Genomic DNA, 25,743 nt, shown 5'->3' on the forward strand with positions numbered 1-25,743 from the left:
ACCGAAACCGAAACCCCTCAAATCAAATCAAATCAAATCAAATCAAAGCAAAGCAAAGCAAAGCAAAGCAAATCAAAAGCACACGATTTTAATCGATACAAAACAATCAACCGATAAACATCGATAGAGAAACCGCACAGAACATGGACTCCTTGGAGCGGCTGATGCGCGCCGCCCCGCTGCCTCGGATGCTGACGAGCGGCGTGGTGGCCACCGCTGCAGCAGCTGCCGCCACAGCCGCCGCCGCTGCCAGCGGGGGCAAGGGCAGCGCCGGCATCGAGCAGCGTGCCCTGGTGCATGCCTCCCTGGCGGCGGCCACAGTGGGACGGAAGGGCCGCCACCTGACGGGCACCTTCTGCCTCACCGGCGACACCATGGAGGGCATTATACAGTGTTTGGTATTTCTCAAAGCATTCTCGGTAAGTCGGGACCAGAGTGAGGGTCAAACAACAACAAAAAACACACCCAAAAATGGAGGGGGGAGTGAGAGATAGAGAGATAGAGACGGGGGAGAGACTGGGAGAGTCTGGCCTGTTTTTTCCATCATTCCATTTCCCCTTCCCATCATCATCATCATCATCGCCCTCTGCTAAATTCAATTTAGTTTTCGGTGTGCGCTCGACTAAGTTTCCAACAATTTTCCATTCCGTTTTTAGTCTTTTTTTTTTTGGTTTTCGTTTTTTCTTGGGCCTGGGGTTTTGGCCATCAAAATGTGCAATAGGCTGTAAATAGGCAAATACATTTTCCACACACACATATATGTACGTGTGGGGGAGCGTGTGGAAAGCTGATTTTGGGATTTTATAACTACATTTTGTACGGGGGGAGAGAGACCTTTGACCCACTTTATGGCACAGTCAACCGACCATAAGCCATTCCCCAGACCCCCACACACACAGCATCACAGCATCACGGCCTCTGTGCCTAAAGATTGTCGCATATTTTCCGAAAAACACCAACGCTCTATGTATTTTGCAACGAATTTTCCTAACCAATGTTTCCGCTTCTCTTGTCTTCCATTTGCAGGTGAGTTTCGAGCTGTTGAAGAGCGACAGATTTTGGGAATCAAAATCAAAGTCAAAATCATAATCAGGATCAGAGGTGCAGTCCCCAGATGTCCAGCTATCCGGATGGGCACGGATGGCACTCGTATTATGTGTGTGTGTGGGGAAAATGCATCTCCTGATGGACGCCGAGTGCCATGATGCTGATTCAATTATGCCTCAATTCATGGCCCCCGGGCGACAGGTGTAGTGGTTTTCTGATTGGAGGAACGGAACGGAACGGAACGGACAGTACAGTCGGCGATTACACCCGTTATTCTATTATATTTTAATCATTTTACCAGCAGGTTAAAGGAATTACCCACTCACACGATATAAAATCGATTAAAGTGCGAATTTTGTTTGGGTTTTTTGCGTGTGGCTTTTGTTTATGAAACTTTTCAATCGATACAACTTTGAGCAGTAATTCGATTATGCTTACATGGCCACTGATCCATATGCGTTCCATGTGTTTATTTTGAATTCCGTAAATTTGGAAATTAAAAAAGCAGTCAATTTTTATGATTTTTAGAGCGCAGAAATGGCGATATTCGATTTATTTGTATTTAGCAAAAGATTCGCTTTGGGATTAATACAAGTTCTGTGTGAAAATGATTAATAATCGGTAAGTAATCGATAGGGAATCGATTATAATGATTCGATACCTTCGATTATGCATCGTTATACATTAAAACTATTGTAAATCGATCCACTTTTATGTTATTGAAATTCCCTGACATTCCATGGATGCTTTAATCGCAACCATTCGATAAGCCTGCGAGTAATCGCAGTCAAAGGCATACATTCATTCGATAGGCCATCAAAGCGAAGTACCGACAAAGGCACAATCATCTGTGGACGGAGCTGTGGAAGGGATTCTATTGAATCGAAGCGTACAGCACCGAATACGATACGATACGACCGGAGCGTATGCATAATATTAAACCAATTAGTCGATTGCCTCTCGACTGCCTGCCTGACAGCCTGACTGCCTGACGAATCGAATCGAATCAGTCTGACGGTCGGAGTTCCAATTAGCTGGTACTCGTATTTCCATATTCTTTTGTATTTCCACCTTTAATATGGTTTCGGTCTCGGACTTTACTTATGGATGGATGGGTGTCGTATCGTTGCTTAGTGCCCCCCCGGGGCGGGTGCCGCGTGGTTTAATTGAGAGTCCTGGCCCGTATCCGGGTCCTTTTGGCTTTAAATGCACTTAACACCCAATCGGTTCCACCAATATCTTCTCTCCAGAGACAGGGACAGGCAGACAGACGGGAGGCAGGGAGCTAGATGGAGACCGACATCGAGCATCGAGCGCCTGCCTGCGGCAATTGCAGGCCCATTAAAACTGACACATTGCGATTGCTTCTCCCACGTTTTTCCCTTTTTTTCCGCTGCCAGACTAACAAACAAAAAGAGTGGGAAGAACAGAGAACAAGTGAGATGGAAAGAAGTAAAGGAAGCGGGGAAAAAAAGGCAGAAATACACAGGACACACCCAGGGGCGGTCGATGCTGTCTCTTCTCACAATCAGCCATAAACAAAGTACAGAGCCAGGCATCCAGTCAGCCAGCCAGCCAGCCAGCCAGCCAGCCAGCCAGCATGGAGATCAATCTGTATTCGACCGCCATATACCCATTAAAGCGGAGGCGCACCTGCAAGCCATGGCTGGAGGGGCATGCCGCCCCATTTGAGGCGTTGATGGAAGCGACGGCGTAAGCGACTTTTTACGCATCGTTAATTTTGTCCCTGCGGCCTCCACTCATTCTGTCAGTCTCTGATTCAGTCATTCATTCATTCATTCATTCAGCCTGTCGCTCAGGCAGTCAGTCGGTCGGCCTTTCATTCAATCAGCCTTTGGGGGGGGGCCCTCAGCCCGCCCTGCTCTGCCTATCGTTATAATGATGTTGCTGGAATCTCTCCCCGCAGCTCTGTGCCTTTGACATCAACACCATCCACCAAATGCGGCCGTGAGTCGTGATTTACTTGCCCCCGACCCCCTCAAACCCCCAAACCCCCAAACCCCAAAACACCAAAACTTCCTGCCCCCTGCCTCCCACTCAGCTGTCATCCGCTTATATACGGGCACTGGTCCCTGGTCCCTGGGCTCTGGGATCTCTTCTCTGTGTGTGCGTGTGTAAATTTAAATGTTGCACAAATATGAAAAGCAATTTACATAATATCCTGCCAAGTGTAAAATGATTGTCAATTCTGTCTGCCACTGAAGCAGAGCGAACGATGGAGCCAAGTGAATGGAACGAAATGGAATGGGAATGGGAATGGGAATGCGAGTGGACGTGGACGTGGCAGTGGGAATGGCAGAAACGGAACCGCATTAACCGCCGTGGAAACTGTGGGAGGGGTCTTAAATCGATTCGATTTGGTTCTTCCCACTCGATTTTCTTCCTTCCAATTATCGATGGGCTGCCACAGATAAACAGGAGGATGTAATATCTGCCTCTGATTGCAGTTGTTGGTGTCGGTGGCGAAAAATGGCCATCGATAGTGCGATTATCTATGGCAATCGCTGAGTAATTGATGGAAGCGATGGACTGATTCAATGTGCAGATTGAAATGCACTTTGGATACAAATATAATAGGTATTCGATTGGTTTCGAATGGCAAACATTCAAGAGAGCGATAGTTACCGATATTTGTAGGTTTAAGAACTTTATCGAACAATTATCAAAGTTATTCATCGAAAATCGATCAAGTTCGATAAACTACTGGAATGACTAGTTTATCTTTTGAATATTTGATTCATTTTTTGTCATTTCCAATTGATATTTTTGAACCTTAATCGATTTTCAACCACTCCCTCGACCCAACCACAGCCCCTGGCCGCCACTGGCCACCCCATTGTGTGGCGCGTCAACAATTTTTTGAATTGATGATGTCGACGCACATTATGAGGTTCAATATCCCGGATAATGACGACAAATTGCGCAATATTTGTACCAGAGCGAGGAAGAGAGGGCGAAGAGGAGCGGTGGGATGGGCTGCAATGTTGGTATTGCGCGTGTGATTGTGGGCGTTGGTTCCTTGAGCGTCCTTCGCCACTGACTCCTTTGTAGCTGGAGCTGCGGTCAAACATGATTGATGAACGCTAATTAATGTGGCTGCCGTCCTCTGGCAGGCCTCGTCTCGGCTTTGCCCCCCCGGTCGTTTCGATTTGCTCACAATTTGTATAATTAATTCCCATCTCAAGTGCGTTTATAATTATGATGCGCACTGTGTTCGCGACAGCTTCTAACCACCAAGAACCTCTCAACAGCTCAACCACCCAGCCGTCCAACCGCCCAGCCGCTCAACCACCCAACCGCTCCCCCCTCTCCGCCCAACCGCCCACCCGCTGTAGCAGCAAAGTTTTCCCTTTGCCCACCACTCGAGGGCGACAGCAGCCACAACAACAATGTCTCGTACATCTTTTGTAGTACTCGCTGTGCCTGCCACTTGAGGCAGAGCTAAAACAGTGTAAGGCCAGCCAGCCATAGACCCAAAGAAGTGTGGATACTCTTTCCAGGGCGTGGTGGGGAGGCTTCTACTGTCACACAGAGAGTGGGATGCGTGTGGCTGCTTTAATTGTGGCCACAAGTGGCTGTCACAGGCCTAAGATACAGTGGGAATTGTGTCTTTCGAGGGGGCACTCCACTATTTCTATGGGTAAATATATGGAAGTACTGTACTGCTGTAAAGCCATCAATGAACGCCATCAGTGCGATGTAACCATCCTAAGAACAATAAAACCTATCGATATTTGTAACTCTAAAAGAACTGATCCTCGAAATTCGATTTATATAGATATTTGTGTCCCACAAAGTCGTTTGGTCACCGAAGATGACAATATTTAGGGACTTATTCATCGACAATCGATTGTTTATTGATATTTGCGTATCGTAAATCCCAGTTAAAAAAGCTAAGGCCTTGATTGCAGCATTTTGCGTGTGGACTATCGAAATTATGAACCAACAATCGACTAATTATCGATTTTTGTGGCTCAGATAATATTCGATGATTTGCTTTCCGAGCTTTTCATTCGTTTTCGCTGTCCTTCTCCTTGCCCTTCGCTGTGCAGGTGAGACGCGAACGTGATGCTTCAATCTATGCAAATTTGCGTACACTTTCCAGGAGCGGCAAACACGTCGTGCAGTCGTGCAGTCGAGCAGTTGCATGCCACAGCCACCACCACCGATGCCACACATGCCCGTGGCCCCAGCTCTTAGTCAAACAGAATCGTTGAGGTGGGCTTTTCTGTCACGAGTGGCAGGGCTGCTGCTGCTGCTGCTGCTGCTGTTGTTGTTTGCTTTGGGAGGCACAGCCCTTCAAGCACTTGCTTATTATGCAGTCGTGTGTGTGTGTGTGTGGGTGTGTGGGTGTGGGTGTCTGCCTTCTGCTTTTCAGAAAACCTAAACAGTTTATTAGGCGAAAAACTAAACTCGAATACAAATACAGAGGCCGCACACACACGCACACACATGGATAGTGTTTGTATTTTCTGTGTGTTTCGGATTAGATTTATTACACGATGACACGGACATGACACGACTCGACTCTGTCAACACTCCGTCCGTCTGTCTGCCCGTCCGCCTGTCTTCTAGTGTCCTGCCTTGTTTTTGCATTTTCTTTTATTTTTGTGGCACTTTGCGGTCAGTTTTCAGTTTTCATTTCAATTATGAAGCAACTTCAGTATCCCTGCCACTGACACTGCCACAGCCACTGCCTCTGCTGCTGTTGCACACACAAGTGGCTGTCCAGATGTGGATTTGCATTTGAATTGGTAATTTGTGCGCCAAGTAAAAGCCGCAGAATACTAAACAGTCGAGAGCGAGAGAAGGAGTGGCATCATCAATGGCTGGTATGGATTTACATGATTTTTGAGTAGTCCCCCACTGCGTGACTGTACTTTGAATGCACACGAAACATTGCGCAAAGACCCGAAATGCATATTTCCCTCTAGGCCACTCCCTGGCCGATTCAATTGACGCCGGCCCTTACATTCTGGCACTTGAAATTCATTGTCTCTCTGTCGGAGAGAAAGATGGAAATGTTTCGCTAGTTTACAGTCTCCCTTTCTCTCCATTCCCTGAGAAAGAGAGACGGTGACGGAGACGGAGATGGAGACAGGTGGAAAGAGTCCTGTTATCCTTCGTTATTTTGCTCTATCATCCATCTAAATGGATATCTCGCGGACCCTCTAGTTATCTATCTCTGTCTTTCATTCTCCTCTCTCTCTCTCTCTCTCTCTCTCTTGCCTTGTGGTGTTGTTTTGTTGTTGCACGTACATGTCGTAGACTTTGTCTTTTTGATAAAACTTCACTAAAAAATGAGCATGGCATGGCGTTGAGCATTTAAACTAGCTACAAAAATACCAGCCACACCATGCCATGCCCCCCAGCCACCCCTCTACGTGAGTGGCATGCAGAACGTGGACACGTGTGTGTCGCTGCCGCTGCCGCTGCTGGTGTTGGTGTTGGTATATGTGGTTGCCAAGACAAAATGCGGCTAATGTCCTTTTTTTGCCCCTACCTATCCGCAGTATTCCATGCCATTTCGCCTGTCGCTCGTTTTTCTATCACTTTTCCCTCGCTTTTCTCTCGCTTTTCTTTTCTATCCGTTTATTTTGTTGTAGCAGCGTATTATATGTTCTTTGTGTGGATACGAGTATTATGGCATCAGGACATCGTGTACCCATAGTTTCATTCCAAGAAAGACAGATCCCAGACATAAAAGTCCCATCTGGGCATAAACACTTGAGAACTTTAGCCCCATGGCCCTTTCGGGGATCTTTCTACACCGAAAAGCGTTCAGTTCTGGAATCTTGAGAGGACATTCAAGAGCACCATTCTATGGAACCTCCCATCCACCGTCTGCTCTTTCTCGATCCTTGGTTAACCCTGTGAAAGGGGTGGTCGAAGAGAGATGGAGATGGAGAGAGAGAGAGAGCGATAGAACGTGCTGGATGCCATCTAGTGCATAACAATGCCTAGTCCTTTCCGAACTAATTGGCAGACATTCCTGCTCCTGTCGTGGCGATGGTTTTTGGTTTCGGGGTTTGTCGGCAATTAGCAAAAGTTTCACTTACATTTTGAGGGAATTTCTGTGTACTTGTGCGTGTGCTTGTGCGTTTTCTGATTGAAATTTAGCATTCGGATTCGGTTTCGGTTTCGCATATCTGGTAGGGTCTTTTGTATGCGTTGGCTTAAGGTCCGCAAACGGAACTTCATCACAATGGCGGCGACAGAAAGAACAACGAAAGTAAATTATGACACATAGTTTTTGACATTTATGTTGTGTACAAAAGGGCGTCAGAGAGGGGGGCAATGGCTGCGAGAAACTTATGCCAATTCATTAATTAGTCTGCCACTTGCCATGGCTCCGAAAAATGGCAGCGACAGCTTGACAAACTTTCAGCCTTCATCTCTCCCTCTCTGCCTCTCTCCCTTTCTCCCCACTTTCTCCCAGTGGCTGCTGCCACATGGTTTGGCTCTCTCTCCCTGTCTGCCACAAAGTGTGTAACTTGATATGAACTTCTACTTAATAAAAGACTCTTCATGTATGTTGCCCCATCCGCATCCCCATCCCCTGGCCCATCCCCTGACTCCTTGTTGCTGTTGTGTGCTGCCAGTTCTTTCTCCCCCTTCTTCTTCTTCTTCTTCTACTTCTACTTCTATTTATTTTTTCTCTCCTTCTTTTCACATTGGCAAATTCTATATTCAATACGCGTGACCAGCAGCCACGCAGGACACTGTTTGCTGTTGCTTGTGGCTCGTCGCCTCGTTTCCGGTTTATTTGATTAGTATGTGTGTGTGTGTGTGTGTGTGTGTATGTATTCCGGCAGCTGCAAATATGGCAAACAATTTCACAAAGTGGCCAAAAATGCCAAAAGTTTTCCCCACCGCCAGTCCCCCACCCCCCCAGATCCAGTAACTCCACGCCTCCAACGTCTGACCGAATCGTCTTATTAGCTAATCGTTGACTTTTTGTGCACACCCCCTCTTCCACCGCCCCTCTCTGCCACATTTGGCACCTAATTAGTTGGACTTGTCCGTGCCGGAATCCTGGCCGAAGAAAAAACAAATGAATTGAAGCCAAATTCCCATTTGAAGCCATTCAATTAGAGAAGCTCTCCCGAGAACTCTTTCTATGGCCAGGTCTCTCTTTAACGAGCCCCAGAGAGAGCGCCATCCTCTCTGGTGCCCCCTTCCCGTATTCCAAAGTGACCTTATCGCCGCCACACCATCTCCGTGCTCATCCGTGCCTCAGGAACGCCCGTTCTCTCCTCTCAAAGGAAGGCTGTAGCTGCGAATCCGTCCTTATCTGCGGCAACATATCGCAGCCGTGTCCTGCTCCTCTTCAAGGATGCCTCCAAGACAAGACTCCGTTCATGTCTTTTCGCCATTCTTTAGGATATTCTCCTCCTTTGGCTTTTCATTAAAAAGTCTACGCCTATCAGACCGTGTAGATCTTTTAACTACGAATAGTCCTAGTCGCTCTCTCACTCTCCCCCTCTCCAAGGGGTGGGGGCTAGCTTTTGTTACCTTTTGTCTGGAGCGCGGAGAGAGAGCGCAAAAACTGTCGAGTTGTGCAGAAAATTTTATTGCTGAAAGGTGCTAAAATGAAAAGTGCTGATGCCGATGCTGATGCTGATGCTGATGCCAAATGCTGATGATGCCACGATGTGGAAGATATAGAGCTGCTGCAAAGAGTGTAAAGTGTTGCAGAAACGGGTCGAAGGATAAGGTGGATAAGGAAGGTGGAAGGCGGAAGCCAAAGGAAGCCCTGCATCTGCAACCCCATCCCCCTCTCCAACCCCATCTACTTCTAGGGCTCTTTCTAAGCACCATTTTCTTTAATTATTTAAATTAAAAATTGCCACATTTTTGTGTGTGTGTGTGTGGGGGGGGGGGCATGAAGTGTCGACTGGAGCCGCCACTTGGCACAGTTTTCAATCTCCCCCCCTTCTCCCCCCACCACCCACCTGCACCACAACGAGACGGGCGCGTTTAATTAAGCAAAGTGGCAGTGGCAGGAGCACCATACCGCCCCACCGCCCCTCCGCCTCTGTGCTCCCTCCTTCTTTGGGTTTTTTGCTCTTCAAGAGTTTTGTCTCCTTCGGGAAAGCCACGCTTTTTTTATACCCGATACTCAAAATGAGTATTGGGGTATATTAGATTTGTGGTAAAAGTGAATGTGTGTAACGTCCAGAAGGAATCGTTTCCGACCCCATACAGTATATATATTCTTGATCAGCATCAATAGCCGAGTCGATTGAGCCATGTCTGTCTGTCCGTCCGTCCGTCTGTCCGTCTGTCCGTCCGTCCGTCTGTCCGTCTGTCCGTCCCCTTCAGCGCCTAATGCTCAAAGACTATAAGAGCTAGAGCAACGATGTTTTGGATCCAGACTTCTGTGATATGTCACTGCTCCAAAAATATTTCAAAACTTTGCCCCGCCCACTTCCGCCCCCACAAAGGGCGAAAATCTGTGGCATCCACAATTTCGACGATACGAGAAAACTAAAAACGCAGAATCGTAGAAGATAATCATATCTTCTAGAGTGCAAAATCTGAACCAGATCGTATAATTATTACAGCCAGAATCACGAAAACAATTTCACTCTTTCTCGTTTTTTTTTTAAATTATCTACTATTCATTTATTCTTTTCAATAATAAAAAAAATTATTAAAATTTTTTTTTCTCATGGACACACATATCTATATACCCTTCTTTTTTATACCCGATACTCAAAATGAGTATTGGGGTATATTAGATTTGTGGTAAAAGTGAATGTGTGTAACGTCCAGAAGGAATCGTTTCCGACCCCATACAGTATATATATTCTTGATCAGCATCAATAGCCGAGTCGATTGAGCCATGTCTGTCTGTCCGTCCGTCCGTCTGTCCGTCTGTCCGTCCGTCCGTCTGTCCGTCCCCTTCAGCGCCTAATGCTCAAAGACTATAAGAGCTAGAGCAACGATGTTTTGGATCCAGACTTCTGTGATATGTCACTGCTCCAAAAATATTTCAAAACTTTGCCCCGCCCACTTCCGCCCCCACAATGGGCGAAAATCTGTGGCATCCACAATTTCGACGATACGAGAAAACTAAAAACGCAGAATCGTAGAAGATGATCATATCTTCTAGAGTGCAAAATCTGAACCAGATCGTATAATTATTACAGCCAGAATCACGAAAACAATTTCACTCTTTCTCGCTCTGTCTCACTCTAACACACAGGTTTCATGGTCGGTTTTGCCAATTGTAAAATATGAGTTCAAGGATCTCAAAACCTATAAAAGCCAGAGCAACCAAATTTGGTATCCACACTCCTGTGATATCGGACATTGACCGTTTCCTGTCCAAATTTCGCCACACCCCCTTCCGCCCCCGCAAAGGACGAAAATCTGAGGCAACCACAAATCTCAGAGACTATTAAGGCTAGAGTAACCAAATTTGGTACACACATTCCTTTAAGATGTCACTATAAAACGTATATCTCAGAATTTCGCCCCACCCCCATCCGCCCCCACAAAGGACGAAAATCTGTTGCATCCACAATATTGCAGATTTGAGAAAACTAAAAACGCAGAATCATAGATAATGACCATATCTATTAGATTGCTGAATCTGGATCAGATCAGATCATTTTTATAGCCAAAAGGAACAAATCTATTTGCAGTGGCTACGCAGCGCCCGACGTCACGCTCAGACTGATTTTCTGTCTCTCTCGCACGCACTCTTTGTCGTGTCGTTAAATATTAGCGGCGTCTGCCGGAGGAGAGCCATACTGACTTAGTATCGGGTATAACCGTAGAGTTGCGGTGTCCGCAGCAACTCACAACGTTCCCCCTCGTTTTAATTTTTCTCTTTGCTAATTTTGTCTAATTTTTGCGAAAAAAAAATAAGTGGGGAAAAAACTGGAAAATGTTGACTTGCAGGAAGATGGCGGTGTTCCCAGGCCGTTGGCTTTTCCGCAAATGGGAGACAGAGAGAGAGAGAGAGAGAAAATATTCCTTCCATTTCTTTTGTCTTTACCTGTGCCAAAACGAAGTGGCAGCCAACGCTGCCGCCCCACCCGCCCCCTGCACTCCGCCGCCACTCTGCGGCAAGAAGGAAGTCGGAAAGTGCTCGCCACACTCTGGTAGAGTGGCGCGCGACGATACTATTCCGTTTTCCGTTTTCCCCTTTGTCCGTGTTTGTTTGTGCAACAAAACGTGGCAACATTTTTCGAGAGTCTGGCAGCAAAGGCAAAAAACGAAAGAGACCCGAGGAAAACGCTGTGAAAAATGCATGAGTGGATGCAGTAGAGCTGCAGCTGCCACTGAATGCCAAAGATACAGCAGCCCAGGAAAAAAGACAGGCAGAAACCGCAGACAGCAAGAGAAACATGGCCAAAGTCAAGTTAGACCATGGCCAGTCTTAAGGCTCTTCGGCTCATCAAATCTCGAGTGAATCCATGGGCAGGAAGTACTTTAACGCATTGCCTTGGGCATTGCCATGTCGAAGGCCTGGAGCCACAGCCACATCCACATCCACAGCCAAATCTTTTCTCAATCGATAAAAAACAATAAAAAGCCAATAGAAACCCACGGCAGGGGCAAACCCTAAGCCGTTCATCAATAATCCTTCTCCGTGGCCGAATGCCAGATTAATATCCCGTCATCTAATTTGTTCCAATCCAATCACATCGCTCCCGCTGCCGCTGCCGCTGCCGCTGCCGCTCCTGCGGACCACATCCTGATGAATTGCGGTCGCAATCGGTGTGGCAACAATACGTCGGGGCAGACAAATGCAGCCACCGGGTGCTGCTCGTTCTCGCGGCGGCTTCTCCCTGCTTTTCCATTACTTTTATTATTATTTCTTAATTTTTCATTTTGTTGTTTCTTCTTGGCTTTTGCTCGGGAGTAATGCGTCTCTCCCACCCCCACCCCCACTCCCACTCCCACTCTCTTTTGCTGTGTTGCCCTTTTGTGGAGATTGAAAAGCGCAGTCAAGCAGCCCCCGACCACCCGCACCGCCCCCTTGCACATTTCCCAAATTGAACTCTGCGGCTGGCGTTCGGAAAACGGAGGCTGGTGGCTGGGGGATGGGCGATGGGCGATGGGGGATGGGGTGGTGAAAATGAACAGGTTTTTCCGGCAAGAACATTTTTTTTTCTTTCCAACCATTATTATCCCAGACAGCAATCAAGACAAGTGCAGGAGGTGCTCTCCACCCCCCTTTGCCACCCACCGAAGGCCGGGAGGGGCTGGTTTTCTTTGCCTTTCTCTGGCAATGTTTTTTCTTCTTCTTTTTTCTAAAATCATATTTTACGCTCAATTATTGACGTTCAAAGTCGAGTATGTCGCAGACAATGACAAACTAATGGCCGCCGAGGGAGGTGGGCGGCCCGTCAGGCGCCCCCGGCGGGCGGAAGAGCAGTCAAGTCAATGTCAAAGGACGAACGGAGGACTGTCATTTGGCACTTAATAACTCTCAGCGCTGCTCCCAACCCCACCCCCCCGATGCTGCTCCGATGCTCTTCCTTTTCGAGCCCTGCCCTGGCTCAAATGACAATTTGTAAAGCTTTCAATGGGAAAGGCGGCCTATAAAATACACGACAAGTATCTACGGGCACGTGATGATGATTACGACGATGATGATGATGATGATGATGGTGATGCCTCCTCCGAGAGGCATCGCATGGGCCATGCTCTGGAAGGGGAGTGGAGTGCTCTGGAAGATGCCTCGCCTCGTAATCAATCACTCAATCAATCAGCAAATAATATGCAATGCAATTTCTCGCCCCGCAAAATGTTTGCCAGTCACAAAACTTCCGCCGACGCGGTGTCGCTGAGTGTCGGGGTCTCGGGGGGAAATCTGTGTGGGGTCGTTTATTGGGGACTTTGATTGGGTGTCCAATCAAGTAAGACGAAATAATTGTAAGCCTCCCAACTCGAATAAATCCAAAATGTAGGCCAATGCGGTAGCATTCTTCTGGGTTTATTGGAGGACACTCTTCCAGCGACCGTTGAGTGCTACTGCATGACGCGTGCACCTGAAAAAGACTTCTCAAAGAGCACACAACATAAGAGCTATTTTCAAGAAATTGTTATGGTATTTCCACTGTAGTAATGATCCAAAGAGAGGCCTTTTAGCGGCTGTGTTGAGTGGAAAATCTGTTTTAAATATTTTAAATATTTTGTAGAATTACTTTTACTGGTGGCTGTTTCGAAGTGTGGTATTAGCGGCCCTTTAAATCGATTAAATTTAGTTAAAGATTATCAGGGTTTAAAGAGGATGAAGGCTAGATCAAGCAGAACCGAAGGCACAGGCGAGAAACGGGTATATAGAGTGCCCAAGCAGCTTGAATGCTTGGATAATTGATGTTAAATTTATGGAAAATATACATTGTACATGTAGCTATATTTCGGTACAGTGGGACGTGCATTGAGCACAATAATTCCAGAATTAATTGCTGTAACCTTTGGGACGGAGAAAAAAACTATAAATCAAAAGTATTTCTCATTTGTGGAAATTTCTAATGTGACTTTACATTTGATTTCTAATTTCCAATTTAAGTTGGATTTTCCACATTTCTTTTTTCCTTTTTCCTTTTGTTGTTGTATGTTTTTTTGTGTTTCTGTGTTTCTGTGAAATAAATTTTGCAATGACCGAGCAGCTTTTGTGTGGCACCCCAAAACTTTCGATGATTAACTTTTTCGATTAACTCAAAAACTCACAGAGATGCACACACACACACACACACATGCAGTGAAAAGTATGCAATGGAAAAATAGGAAAAACAAACACCAGAAGAGTGTTTTCGAGGGGGAAGGGTAGGGCAGGGCAGGGCAGGGTATCGCAGGGAAGGGAAGCAAAAGGCGAAAACTGAAAACTTTTTCCAGGCGATAAACAATTTTCAGGCATTTTCCGTGTTCAGTCAACGCCCCCCAACCCCCTCTCCCCAACCCCCTCTGCCCAACCCCCTCTGCCCAACCCCCTCTCCCCAACCCCCTCTGCCCAACCCCCTCTCCCTCTCTCCTTCTGTGTGTGTGTGTGTGGATTTTTACGGCATAAATTTATTTTAATGTCTATGCTTAACAATTTTCCCGTGGCAGAACAGCCCCCTGCCCTTCCACTGCCCCGCCTCGACTATGTACTCAATCAGCCTCTGCCTAGCCAAAAGTTTCGTAGCTTGCCACATGCCCCACGCCGCCAAGCCGCCACGCCCCCACGCCCATCTCCTTGGCTTGTGCTGGAGTAGAACTTTTGCATATTGATAAGGATAGCCGAGCAAAGCTTCAGAGCTTTCAGATAGAATAGATTAAAGACAGGAGAGAGAGAGAGAGAGAGAGAGAAAAAATGTCGAATTCCAAGAGGGAGGTGGCAAGGGGGGGGGGGGCTGGTGGGAATCTATACATGTCTCTCGTTCTTTGTTTATTGTTTTTCCCCTGTTTGTTGTTGCCTTGCTATCGCCTTCCCTTTTTGTGCCCAAAAGCATCTCTGATTGATGTCTGTCAGTAATGTGAGTGTGGCAGGGAATCCTTTCATCAATCTGACAGAACAAAACAGGACACAAGACAGAGAGCGAAAGCGAATGAGAGTCGGGGGCAGGCAGAAGAGCAATAATTATAGGCGAATATTTAAGCCAAGGGCAATTGTTCGTGATGATAAATGATGATGGGAGTGGCAGGAGCAGCACTCCCCCTCTCCCTGTGCGTGTGTGTGTGTGTGCGTGTGTGTGTGTGTGTGTGGATCCATCAATAATTTCTCGACCAAAGGGAGCCCTGATCCGACCCGACCCGCAGCCTAATGAGACCATCAGGCAATAGCCGGAGCCGCAATGCCAGTGGCAGCTTTAAAATATTCAAATAGAACAATCAAAAGTAATCTCCCAAGTTCCTTTTGGCTGCCTATGCGCCAAAGGAAGCCCCCGAAGAGGTGCCAAAAAAAAAAACACAACACAACACAACACAACAGAAAGAAAAGTAAAACAATAAAAACTTGAGCAAGAAAATTTCCCCAACGAGCAATTCTTTTATTTCTTCTCTTGGCACACACACACACACACACACACACACACACACACACATGCAAGAAGAAGCCAAGAAACGAAACCCAAAACTCAAAACCCAAAACCGAAACTAAAAAGTAACCAAAAGAAAGAAAAAAAGAGAAGCAGAGCCGAACAGAAACTGTGGCAACAATTTTTACGTATGATAAGAAGGAGCAGAAAAAGGGGAGGGGGGTGGGGGGTGGGGGGTGGTGGCAGGGCAGGGACTCGGGACTCGGGGATGAGGCAACCCACGAGCCTGTGTACTTTTCAAAACTGTTTTAAAAGCTTAACCACGAGAAAACTGCGAATATTCCCTAATGACAGAGCGGCAGGCAACGGTAGCTCCACGGCTCCACTGTTCCACGGCTCCATGCCATCGTTGCATGGTGTCGGGCGGAGTGGGAGTTGCGAAAGCCAGAAAATTCGGCACAAAGTCGAGGGGGAATCCGGGGGTAAATGCTGGGCCTAGGCTCTTGCCGCCGCCCCTTAAGAATGTTCCCTAAATTTTTGTTGTTGTTTTTTTTGGAGTGATGATAAAGGTCTCGTTTGGGGGGGTCTGGGGCTTAGCCATTCACCATTCACTCAATTGCTGTGAATCTCCTCTCACCAGAGATAGGCATAGGCGTAATCACAGTTCTATGGGGAAACGGAAAAGGCGATTGGAATACGGAAATGTGGAAATGTAGAGGGAATGCAGGTTATCAGAGACCAAATGCGACGAGTGAGGACCATTTCATTGCTTCATTTGCTAATGAATCAAGTGTGACAAACGCTTGGCTTCCAATGTATTCCCTAAATCGATAATTCATTATATTTAAATTCCTTTGGCAGATGAGCATATAGCAGGGACAACACTTTGTCACCGGATCTTTGTTACACGCGGAACGAAACGAAATCTGTCATTTTGGCTCTTTGAACACCTGGCTTTTGACGCAGATCAAGTTTCAAGCTATAGATGCAAAAAGAATGAACAAACAATTAGAACGGAAAGACAAAGACGTGTGAAAAGTCTCTCTCTCTCTCTCTCTCTCTCTCTCAGCCCACTCCCCGCCCACGCGCACACTTCCCGACTCCCGGCCGCCTCTCGGGGGACCCACAAAACGCTGCCACTTGAGGAACTTTTAGTGCGTCTCAATGCGCATTTTAAATAAAATAGAAATTCAATTTACTTTAAATAAGCGCCAGGGAGTGGCCGGGGGCAGGTGGTGCGATGCGGTGGGGATAACAAGGTGACAAGCAGGCGACACGTCAATGCCAGAGTTTCCACAGCACAAATGAAACGTAGAAACTCTGAAGCAGCAAGAAAAGCGAGCAAAGAGCCAGAAAAAGTGAGAAAAAGCGAGAAAAAGCGAAGCGCCACCAAAGAAATATAAAAGAAAAACTTTTTCGAAATGAACTTCAAAATTGACTAAATGTTCTAGAAAAAAGGTGCGAAGCAGCGGCGGCTCCCAGGGGAATGTACGAGGCTTTTCAGCGGATCAGAACAAGCTACGAATATAATTAAGCGGCGTTTAAAATGCTTGTACTAAGACCTGCCGCAGCACGGTGTGGCATGGGCGGCCACGCCTGCCCTAATTGGGGGGCAGCGATGGTGGAGGAATGGAGGGATGGATGGCAGCCAGAGCCGCCACCACGACAAAACTTTCCTCAAAGTTTAATTTAAATATGAATGAGCATTCTCCCCTCGTAGTACCTGCCTTTCGCTGGATTCTGATTATTATGGACTCTGCTTTTGCCTGCCTGGAAGTTTTCCTCGCCATCCTTGGGTCCATACATAATCGGAATTCGTTAGTTCTCCCGGGAGTCCCTGGGAATTGGTTCGTAGCTCTGAAAATACTTCGGTACACAAGAGACGTAGGACAGGGAAGGACAAAAGCGTACCATGCTGCAGCTATATTACAGTTTTCGGCTCGGAAAATGGTCAAAACTTTCCATCTAGAAAGTAGGACGTGCAGGAAGAGGCCAATGGGGAAGATCCCTCAGATAAATGAGGCTATGAAACGGTTACGAATCGGTTATGCATTATTAAATGTTTGCCATGACAAATCGATATCAATGCCCCTTGAACCCTGCTTGACACCAGCTGGTGTCGATGAATCCTTGATTTAAATTCTTTTGAAATGTTTGAAAAATGATTTTGAAAAGATTCAAAGGGAATAGTCTTTTTCCTACTTCAAGGAACATCTCTTGAGCTCATTCTGAAGGCTGAAAATGGTGAGGCTGCTCTGAAATGTGGCTGCCGCTGCCCCCACGTTTTGGGGGCATTATAAATTGCTCCTTAATCCGAGAGGCCTAGAGATCCTTTGCTTGTTTTCATTGCCATCGGATGACGCAGGGGTGAGAGGTGTTCTTGGGCTTTGATTTGGCTCGCCTCGCCCCCCACAGCAGGGATTGTTGGCCATATTGCTGGCACTTCTGCAGCTTTTCCATCTGGCAATGATTTTTGTTGCCAGGTGATAAGGCAAATCGCATTGCCTCTGGCCGTGGCCGTGGCCGTAAGCCACAGAAAGGGATCAGGCGGCCAAGGGGAGCAGCCGGAAAACCTCTGCCACATAATTATAAACAAGCTCAAGTGCACTCACACAACAGAGAGTAGTGGAGCACAGAGAGGGAGAGGGAGAGCGTGAGACGTCTCCAGTGGAGGCCAGGCGCCAAGCTGGCGGACGCCGTGCCCCCATGACAAAGGGGAAAACTCCTTACGCAGAAAAAAAAGGAAAGGAAAAAGAAAAGCGGGAAAAACAAACAAAAATAGACATAAATACAGTTGGGGATTTTTCTATGAGCGTAAAAGAGAGACACTTGTAACACTTTTGCGACTGAGATTGAGAGAGAGGGAGAGAGAGAGATACATCTCCTTCTCTATCTCTCTCTGGATCTCTGTTTCCTCTCTAATCAATTTATTGAATTTATTTTGCTGATTTTATTAAAGCGCGCAAAAAGCATTCGCCAGAAAAGTAGAACCATTTTTCGGCAGACAAAATATCTATTGACAGCCCATCGAGTGGGGCGTGGCCCTGGAAATGTCCTTCAGGGTGTACAGGGTGTGCAGGGTGTGTGGTGTGGCGGCAAGTAGATTTCGTTGGCGCCTGGCATAATTAAGTTAGAACCTTTTTTTGCCGCCATCGCAGTCGCCTTCGCTGCCGCCGCTTTGTGACGTGACTCAGGCTCAACCACCCATGCCACATGCCACATGCCACATGCCTCATGCCAGCAGCCCACCCTCTCTCGACTGTCGATTGTTATTGTTGGCGCTGCTGAAAGGGCGCTCTGATTGCTCTCTGCCACAAGGATGTGTCTAGGACACGCTCAAGCAGTTAACACACTCCGTCTGTACTTAGGCTAAGCCCACGAAAAACTAAACAGAATGAGTGCCAGAAAGAGAGTGGGAGTAGGGAGAGAGATGGGGAGATGGCGGGATGGCGAGATGGTTTTACCCAAAACATCCTTGATGCAAGCAAATGGTTCGCTAAATGATAATCCCTTCGCCCATCCACACTCCACCATCCACCATCCGCCATTCCGATTCCCATTCTACCATCCCTGGGGCTGTAAGCAAACACTTCGCTGCTAAGGGGAGGCTTCAGAGAGGGTAATGGAAACCGTTCTCCATAAATAGAGCCATGAAAATCAGATGATTACCCATCAAACAGATTTTAAGTTGAACACAGGAGAAAACCCAATCAATTTTATATCGAAATCTACATTTTTCCCACAATCCTGCAGCGTCCAAACGTTTTTGTCGGGTCCCATTAGCTTCGATGACACTTGGAACGATGGGAATGAAACTTTTTTTTTTAAAACTAGCGCACATTTCCATATATAAGGCATCTGAAGAGCAGATCTTCTGGTTACTAGAGAAAAACCAAACAATTTCATCACTAAATCCATTATTTTCACAATTCTTAAATATCCGAAAGCTTTTGTCGATTTACATTTGCGCTAATGGCACTTGTAACGATGGGAATGAAACTTTGAACAGCTTCTTCTTAATGAAAACTGGCGCAGATTTCCATAGGTTTACATCTGGGAAGTAAAACGAGATGAATCTATTTTTTCTCAGAATTATAAGAATTGCTAGCTCTTGTATTGATTTATATGGCAGCTGGAACGATGGGAGAGAAACGTTGCACAGCTTAAGCCGTCGGTTAGCATCGGTTGAGGCTTTGGCTTATATCCTCTATAACCGAAAGCCCTCCCCACACCCAACCCCTGACTTTGAACTCTTTTGTACCCGATTTGTGGAGAGAGTGGATGTGTGTAACACCCAGATGGAAGTGTTTCCGACCCCATAAAGTATACATATTCTTGATCAGCATCAAGAGCCGAGTCGATACAGCCATGTCTGTCTGTCCGTCTGTCCGTCCTGTTTGACGACTCTCAGAGACTATAAGAGCTAGAGCAATAATAGCACTGTTGCAAGTAATAAATGGAAGTAGATAAATTCTAATGTGTAAAAACGAAGTCCCAAACGGTGCCATCGGTTATTATATATTATCATAATATATTGTATTAATTGCATAAATAGTCTCGCTTGTACACCGACTGAGTACCGGCTATAAAGGTAGAACTGCGGCCTATGCCGCGGCCTACAACGGCACCCTCGTTTTGAGCTGAAAATGTGATTCATTTCCAATTCAAAAACTTTGGCAATTACAAATCTGCTGTACAGAAAACGTTTTTTTGGCACTTTTTCCAGTCGAGAGAAGAAAAAGCATGAAAACATTATTATATTAAAATTGTTTAAATTGATATTTTGGTGTGGCACTAATTGTTGAAACAGTTGCAGCAACACTTTCCTGGCGTATCTGCATACAGTTTTTCCTCATGTTTTTCCTTCCTTTCTACGTTTTTTTTCCAGTTGGTCGGCGGCGAATTCGATATGGAATTGAATTTTGTGATACAGGATGCGCAGAATATCAAACATATGCTGGAGCTATTGGATCATTGTCCGCCCAATTTGCAGGTGAGTGTCTCCCCGCCGCCATTTCCCCATTTCTCCATTTCTCCATTTTCCAGTTTGAGTTCCGGATGAAATTGTATTTTATTTCAAAAATACTTTTATCTCTCTCTCTTCCTGTGTGTGTGAGTGTGTGTGTGTGTGTGTGTCTGTCTGTGTGTTTGTGTTCGTTTATTTTCGGGTGACTTTTTTAATAGAATTTAATTCAATTCGCGCTGCGGCATCAAAGAAAATTAACAGCCGGCAGCAGCAGGAGGCAGCAGGCTTCAGCAGGGGGCAGCAGGGGGCGGGGCGTGGCTGCCAAAATTGCGCGTAATGAAAACGCAACATCAACATGAAATGGCTTTCAACTGCTGCTCCTGCTGCTCCTGCTCCTGCTGCTGTGTGTTTTTTCTGGGGCTGCCTTTATATACCATAACGATGCTGTTGCTGCAATTGGAGCAGCGATGGCCCCTGCAGAAGGGTGTCGAAAGATGTCGAGTCGAGGAGTCGAGGAGTCGAGGACTCGTCGTCCTCGTTTCGGTGCCGTTGTGCCATCAAATTATTAGCATGAATGCTAGCAAAAAGGATCCGCTAACTTTTCAACTAGGCATTTCTGTGTGTGTGTGTGTTGCCAGGAAGTGTGCTCCTCTGTGTCCTGTCGCTCCCCTGGAGTCCCAGAGCAGACATCGGATGCTGGAAGGAGCAACAGTAACCGTGTCACAGCGACAACAAATCGCAACAAAGTTGTTGCTTAATGAGTTTTCATTTCATTAGTTCTTTGACCCCGAAATACCCCCCTCCCCCACCCATGTGCCACGCGCCACGCGCCCACGCACCACGCGCCACTCTTTGCTTGCCTTTTTCCACGGAAAACTACTCAAAAAGTTATGCTAGAATAAATGCCAGCCCAATACAAAGGCTGTGCTGTCCTGGAAACCGATGGAAGTTGCTTGCCAGACTGGCTTTCCAAGGAAAGTCAGCATGTTTGCCCCTTTTACACCGCTACCGAAACGAAATCATCAGAAATCACGACCATTATTTCTGCGAATTGTTCGGGAATGTCCACATTTTTGTAACTCAACCAAAATATATGAGGATTTCATGCATATTTAAATTCTGCCAAATATCCATGCCATTGTGGGGCGCCTTTCGTTCCGTTCGTCGGAATTTTCCACGTATTTTTGACACTTTTTCCGACACCCACCGCAGCTCTTTGTGGGTTGGCTCCGTGGGCGCCAGGAGGTTCGGGGGAAATCTGATTGTGTGGGCGGTTGGGCAGGTGGTTCCAGAGCTAATGTTCGTGTGGGCGTGACGCCTCGGCAGGTCCCACTTCTAAGCCTTCCCTGTTACCATCGTTCTTTCACTCCCTCGTCTTGCTCCCTTTCCAAGTGCGTGTGCGTGTGCGTGTGCGTGTGCTGCGGGATGCGTGATTGTGTGCTTGTTTTACCCTTTTCCAGAAGCGGGTATCATTATTCCGCCCACAGAGCCCACCGATGAATACGAATACAATCTTCTTACCCCTTAGCCCCTTCTTCATAGATCAACCATATATCCCAGAGGCTGCATCGGAAAGGGTATCTCTTCAGTCTGCCTTTTCCCTTTTCCTTTCTAGCGAAATACCTGTGTGTCTTGTGGGTGTTTGCGGTTGAATGCTGGCACAATTTATTTGGCTTTTTAAATTAATGAAAATTGTCAGTGACAAATTTTCCCCACCCTTCCTCTCCTGCTCTCTCCCTCTCTGTGTCTCTGTGTCTCTGTGCTCTCGCGAGCATGTGTCGTCCCCTGGATGGTATGGCTGTTGGCATATGTAAAATAAGCATCAAATATGCATCATTTGCGGGGGCGGAGAGCCAGGGCTGGGGGCTGGAGGCTGCTGCCTTCGAAGATCTCTCCAGTTCATTTGGCATGCGTGGCAGGTGCGAGTCCCCTCGTCCCCCCGTCCCCCCGTCCCCTGCTACGAATTTACAACAATTTTATGGCCAGGCCGCGCATTGAGTAAACATTTTGCATAGATTCGAAGGAGTCACGAGAGCCACAGAGCAGAGCAGAGCAGAGCGGAGCGGACTTAAATGATTTATGTGTAACTACAGTACGGGCTTCCCACTACCGCCGAGTGCCACCCGTTTTATGGCTGCCCCATTTTACAGCTGTCTGCCACCCCGCACCGCACCGCAGCGGCAGCGGCAGCGGCAGTGGCAGTGGCAGCAGTAGCCGTCACTCAATTGATTCGGCACGTAGCCGGAGCACATCGGGGGCAAGTGCAAATAACTGTTTTAGCCACTGGTCCCGCAGGTGGTCCCACTCCTTTCATGGCCATAACATTTTATACTTGACAATAAATCGCAACGCCCTTTGCCCCCGCCCCAGCCCTCTTCCTTGGGGGTGATGGCAAATCAAAGCTTCTTTTGAAAATTAAGGCCGTAATGCGGCCTACCATACCCAAGCCGGGACCCGACCCCTCATTTCCCTCCCCTTAACCGCATATTTGTCGTGGCCCGTCGCCCAGTGCGCCCCCCATGCCCCATGCCCCATGCCCCATGCCCCGTGCCACAATGCTTCATGCTTCGTGTATGCTCAATAAAATTTTACAGCCTTTGCCGCCAGCTCAGCAATTTGCGTAACTCTTGCCACAGTCGGGCCGGGGCATGGCCCCGTCGGCCCCCTGGCGGAAGGGCAAGGGGTTAAGGGGGCGAGAGAATCAACAGCCCAACACCTTTCACCTTTCGTCGAATTGGTTTCCCGCTTTTTTTTTACCTTACCTTTCCTTTCGTTTTCTTTTCCTTTTGTAGCTTTTTGTTTGTCCTTTCCGGAGGACCCGTTCGCCTTTCGCTTCTTTGCCTCCTTTTGGGGGCGAAGCCTTGCACCTGGCGGCAGCTGCTGTAAATAACATTGTTAGGGCTGCAAACATTTACAAAGACCCCCATCGATGACCAGGGGCTGGGCAGGGACTGGGACAGGGACTGGGCCAGTACACACTGTGGGGCAAATATCTCTCGAAAGGGAATGCGGAAACCCCATTAGACAGAGTCGTAGGGGACGAAAATAAAACACTTTAAAGCCAGAAGAAGCAGAAACACTTCCGAGCCCCCTCTCCGGCAAGTATCTGGAAAGTTGTGTATCTTATCTCCATTCGAACAGAGTTCTGGCCTGGCTCCGGCTCCAGCTCCGGCTCCTCCTTGGATGGCGGATTAACTTGTGATTATGTTGCCCCAGTGCCAACAGGCAACACCAACTCCAACGCCAGTTGGCATCCAGCATCCAGCATCCAACTGCCAGCTCCTGCTTACAGAAAAACTTTCCATCGGCTTAGCCGCTTTCCCCTTTTTTGTTGAAGTCTAGACCATAGCGTAATTATCTGGAGTACGGGAGTGTGTCGGTGTCTGTTCGTAAATCATCAACTTCGTACCGAAAGCAATGCCAAAGTCGAGAAGAGATATGCAGATATCCTTGGCTTCCACCCTTCCCACCCCCCGAAGCCGGCCCAAAAGAGTGGGAGAACAACATGCCATAAAATAGAAAGCAGCCAAAGGCTGTACATAAAATTTATTCATGAATCGAATTTGTATTCCTTGCAGATATTTTATAAGTTTTCCCCTTCTCCATTTCTATTCTCTGCCTCTCCTCACTCTCTATGTGTCCTTCCATACTGTATAATTTTTAGTGTGACCATAAAATGAAAAGAACCCATGCATATAGTATATATTGGACGCGGACTGTCGTTGCATTTTCAATTGAACATCTGTTTGGCATTACAAAAACTGGTATTTTTTGGTATTTTATATGTTTTTAGTTTGGTATTTCCACTTAGGAGAGGAAAATGTTTGCTAGAATGAAAGAAAGTTCTTTCAAGAGTTGCCTGGTCACACTATAAAAGTGCCTCTGGATGCACTCTGGCCACACTCCTTGCCCCTCTCTCCTGATCATTGTGGCCACACTGTCACATCGCCTATTCCCGTCCAGCCATGTCAATGGACATGTCCGACAAAGAGGAAAATTAAAATGCAAGCCGCCTGAATGCTGAACGGCAACTGCAGGGGGGCACGAGGAAAGTCGGGGCTTTGTCGGTGGCAGCCACTGGCAGAAAGCCACTGCAGGAGCAGAAGGAATCGAACTTGGCATTAAATATGAATTGTGATTGGCCCAGTCAATGGGCGACCGACCGTCCGAGGGAGAAGCGAATTGAAATGCACACAAGAATAACAAAAGTTTTCTTCTTTTTTTTTTTTTTCTTTTACGGGGGGCGGACACATGGACCACGACATCGACATGGACACGGACACGGACAGTGGGGCAAGGGTTGTACGGGTGGAAGGGTGGAAGGACACACTTTGAAATGGGTTCAACATTAGCCCACGGAACAGGAGAAGGACCACTGCCAGGGACCAGGGACCAGGGACCATGGATCTGCCATTTGTATTGGCAACGTTGCCTTTTGTGTCTGTTTTTGGCCTTTTGATGCCGCCTTTTATTACATTTGTGCTACCCGCTTTCTCCCCCTGTCTCTCTCCTCTCTTCTACATCTATTTTTGTGCTCCCTTTTCGGATTCTCTTCTTTTTTTTCCTGGGTATTGGCAGCTCTCGTCACGTAGGGGACAAACGACAACGACAACGGCGACAGTCAAACACATTGAAATGACCCGAACCTGACCCCCGATTGCCGACTCCCCACAACGCCCCACCCTTGGTCTATGCTGCTCCTGCCCCCGAGGCCACCCATTGAGTTTAAAGTATTGTCTGCCATGTGCAAAAGGTCATTTAATTTCTTTTTGATTTGTTTTTGGCTGTGCCACAGCCACTGCCACTGCCACTGCCACTGCCACATTGTGGGGCAGACCCCGTCATTAAAGTGTAAATGTATTTTTAAGTAGACGCCTCCGAAAAGCGGAAAGCCAAAGCTCCCACCCAGGCCCCAAAGGACAAAATAGAATTACCCCGAAAAAAGGCGGCGAGGCGGCGAGGCTGAAAAGCCAAAAAGCCGCACAAGTTTCAATATAATTTTGCTGTGTGTGTTTCTTCTTCGAAACTCTCTCTCTCTCCTCGGAGTTAATAGCATTTTAAGTACAGCACATGACACAGACAATGGGGTGGGGGGGTGGCATTGGGGGGAGGGGTTGGATGCAAAGGGCATACAAATCTTAGATCTTTGAAATAGCCAAATCGAATCGCAAACCGAACTTGAAAGTTAATTTCAATTGAAATGAAAAGAAGAGAGTGGAGGGTGCTCACTTTGACCTTGAATTAATGGAAGGTTTTCATCAATTTCCGGTCTCTAAGACCCTCTTTCTATCCCTCATCCTTTGGTCGAAGATTATTTATTGAATATCATTTGGATAGAAATTTGTTCTGATTCGAGTTTCCCTAGGAAGGTGGGATCTCCTCTTGCTCTGCCTTTAATCGCGAGACTAGTTCTATTACCTCTGTCGTACAATAACAAATGTCTCTCTCTCTGTCTGCTCTTTTGGGAGCCATGACAAATCCCAGTTCAAATGCCAATTAGATTGCATTTCCCTGGGAAATCTGCGCCGTCAAGCACCGACCAACCGACCAACCGACCAACCGACCGACCGCATAACGATGGAAATTTTTGCTCCCCAAATCTGTGTATGTGCTTCGCTTTTTTCCCGGTTTCATTTTGCTGTTTTGCCCGGTTTTTATTTTAGCTTTTCCCCCGTCTGTGCCATGAAAAATGTATAAAGTTCTCAACTGCTTTAAGGACGCCATCCA

The 25,743-nt window shown here is 47.1% G+C and overlaps 1 protein-coding gene across 25 annotated transcripts in view; it reads left to right on the forward strand.

The window, feature by feature from the left end:
* Positions 1-25,743, forward strand: part of rg (A kinase anchor protein rugose) — a 187,179-nt gene that overhangs the window by 116,229 nt on the left and 45,207 nt on the right. For 13 of the 25 annotated variants that reach the window (XM_033383026.1, XM_033383034.1, XM_033383039.1 and 10 more), the window contains exons 1-2: positions 118-419; positions 19,939-20,043. In XM_033383026.1, coding sequence (XP_033238917.1) covers positions 144-419; positions 19,939-20,043 — 381 coding nt within the window. In that variant the 5' untranslated portion in view covers positions 118-143. Of the gene's footprint in view, positions 1-117; positions 420-19,938; positions 20,044-25,743 lie in introns of those variants that run through there. The other 12 variants (XM_033383033.1, XM_033383031.1, XM_033383032.1 and 9 more) reach the window with 2 other exon arrangements.

Source organism: Drosophila pseudoobscura, chromosome X (assembly GCF_009870125.1).
Source record: "Drosophila pseudoobscura strain MV-25-SWS-2005 chromosome X, UCI_Dpse_MV25, whole genome shotgun sequence".
Classification (NCBI taxonomy): Eukaryota; Metazoa; Arthropoda; class Insecta; order Diptera; family Drosophilidae; genus Drosophila; species Drosophila pseudoobscura.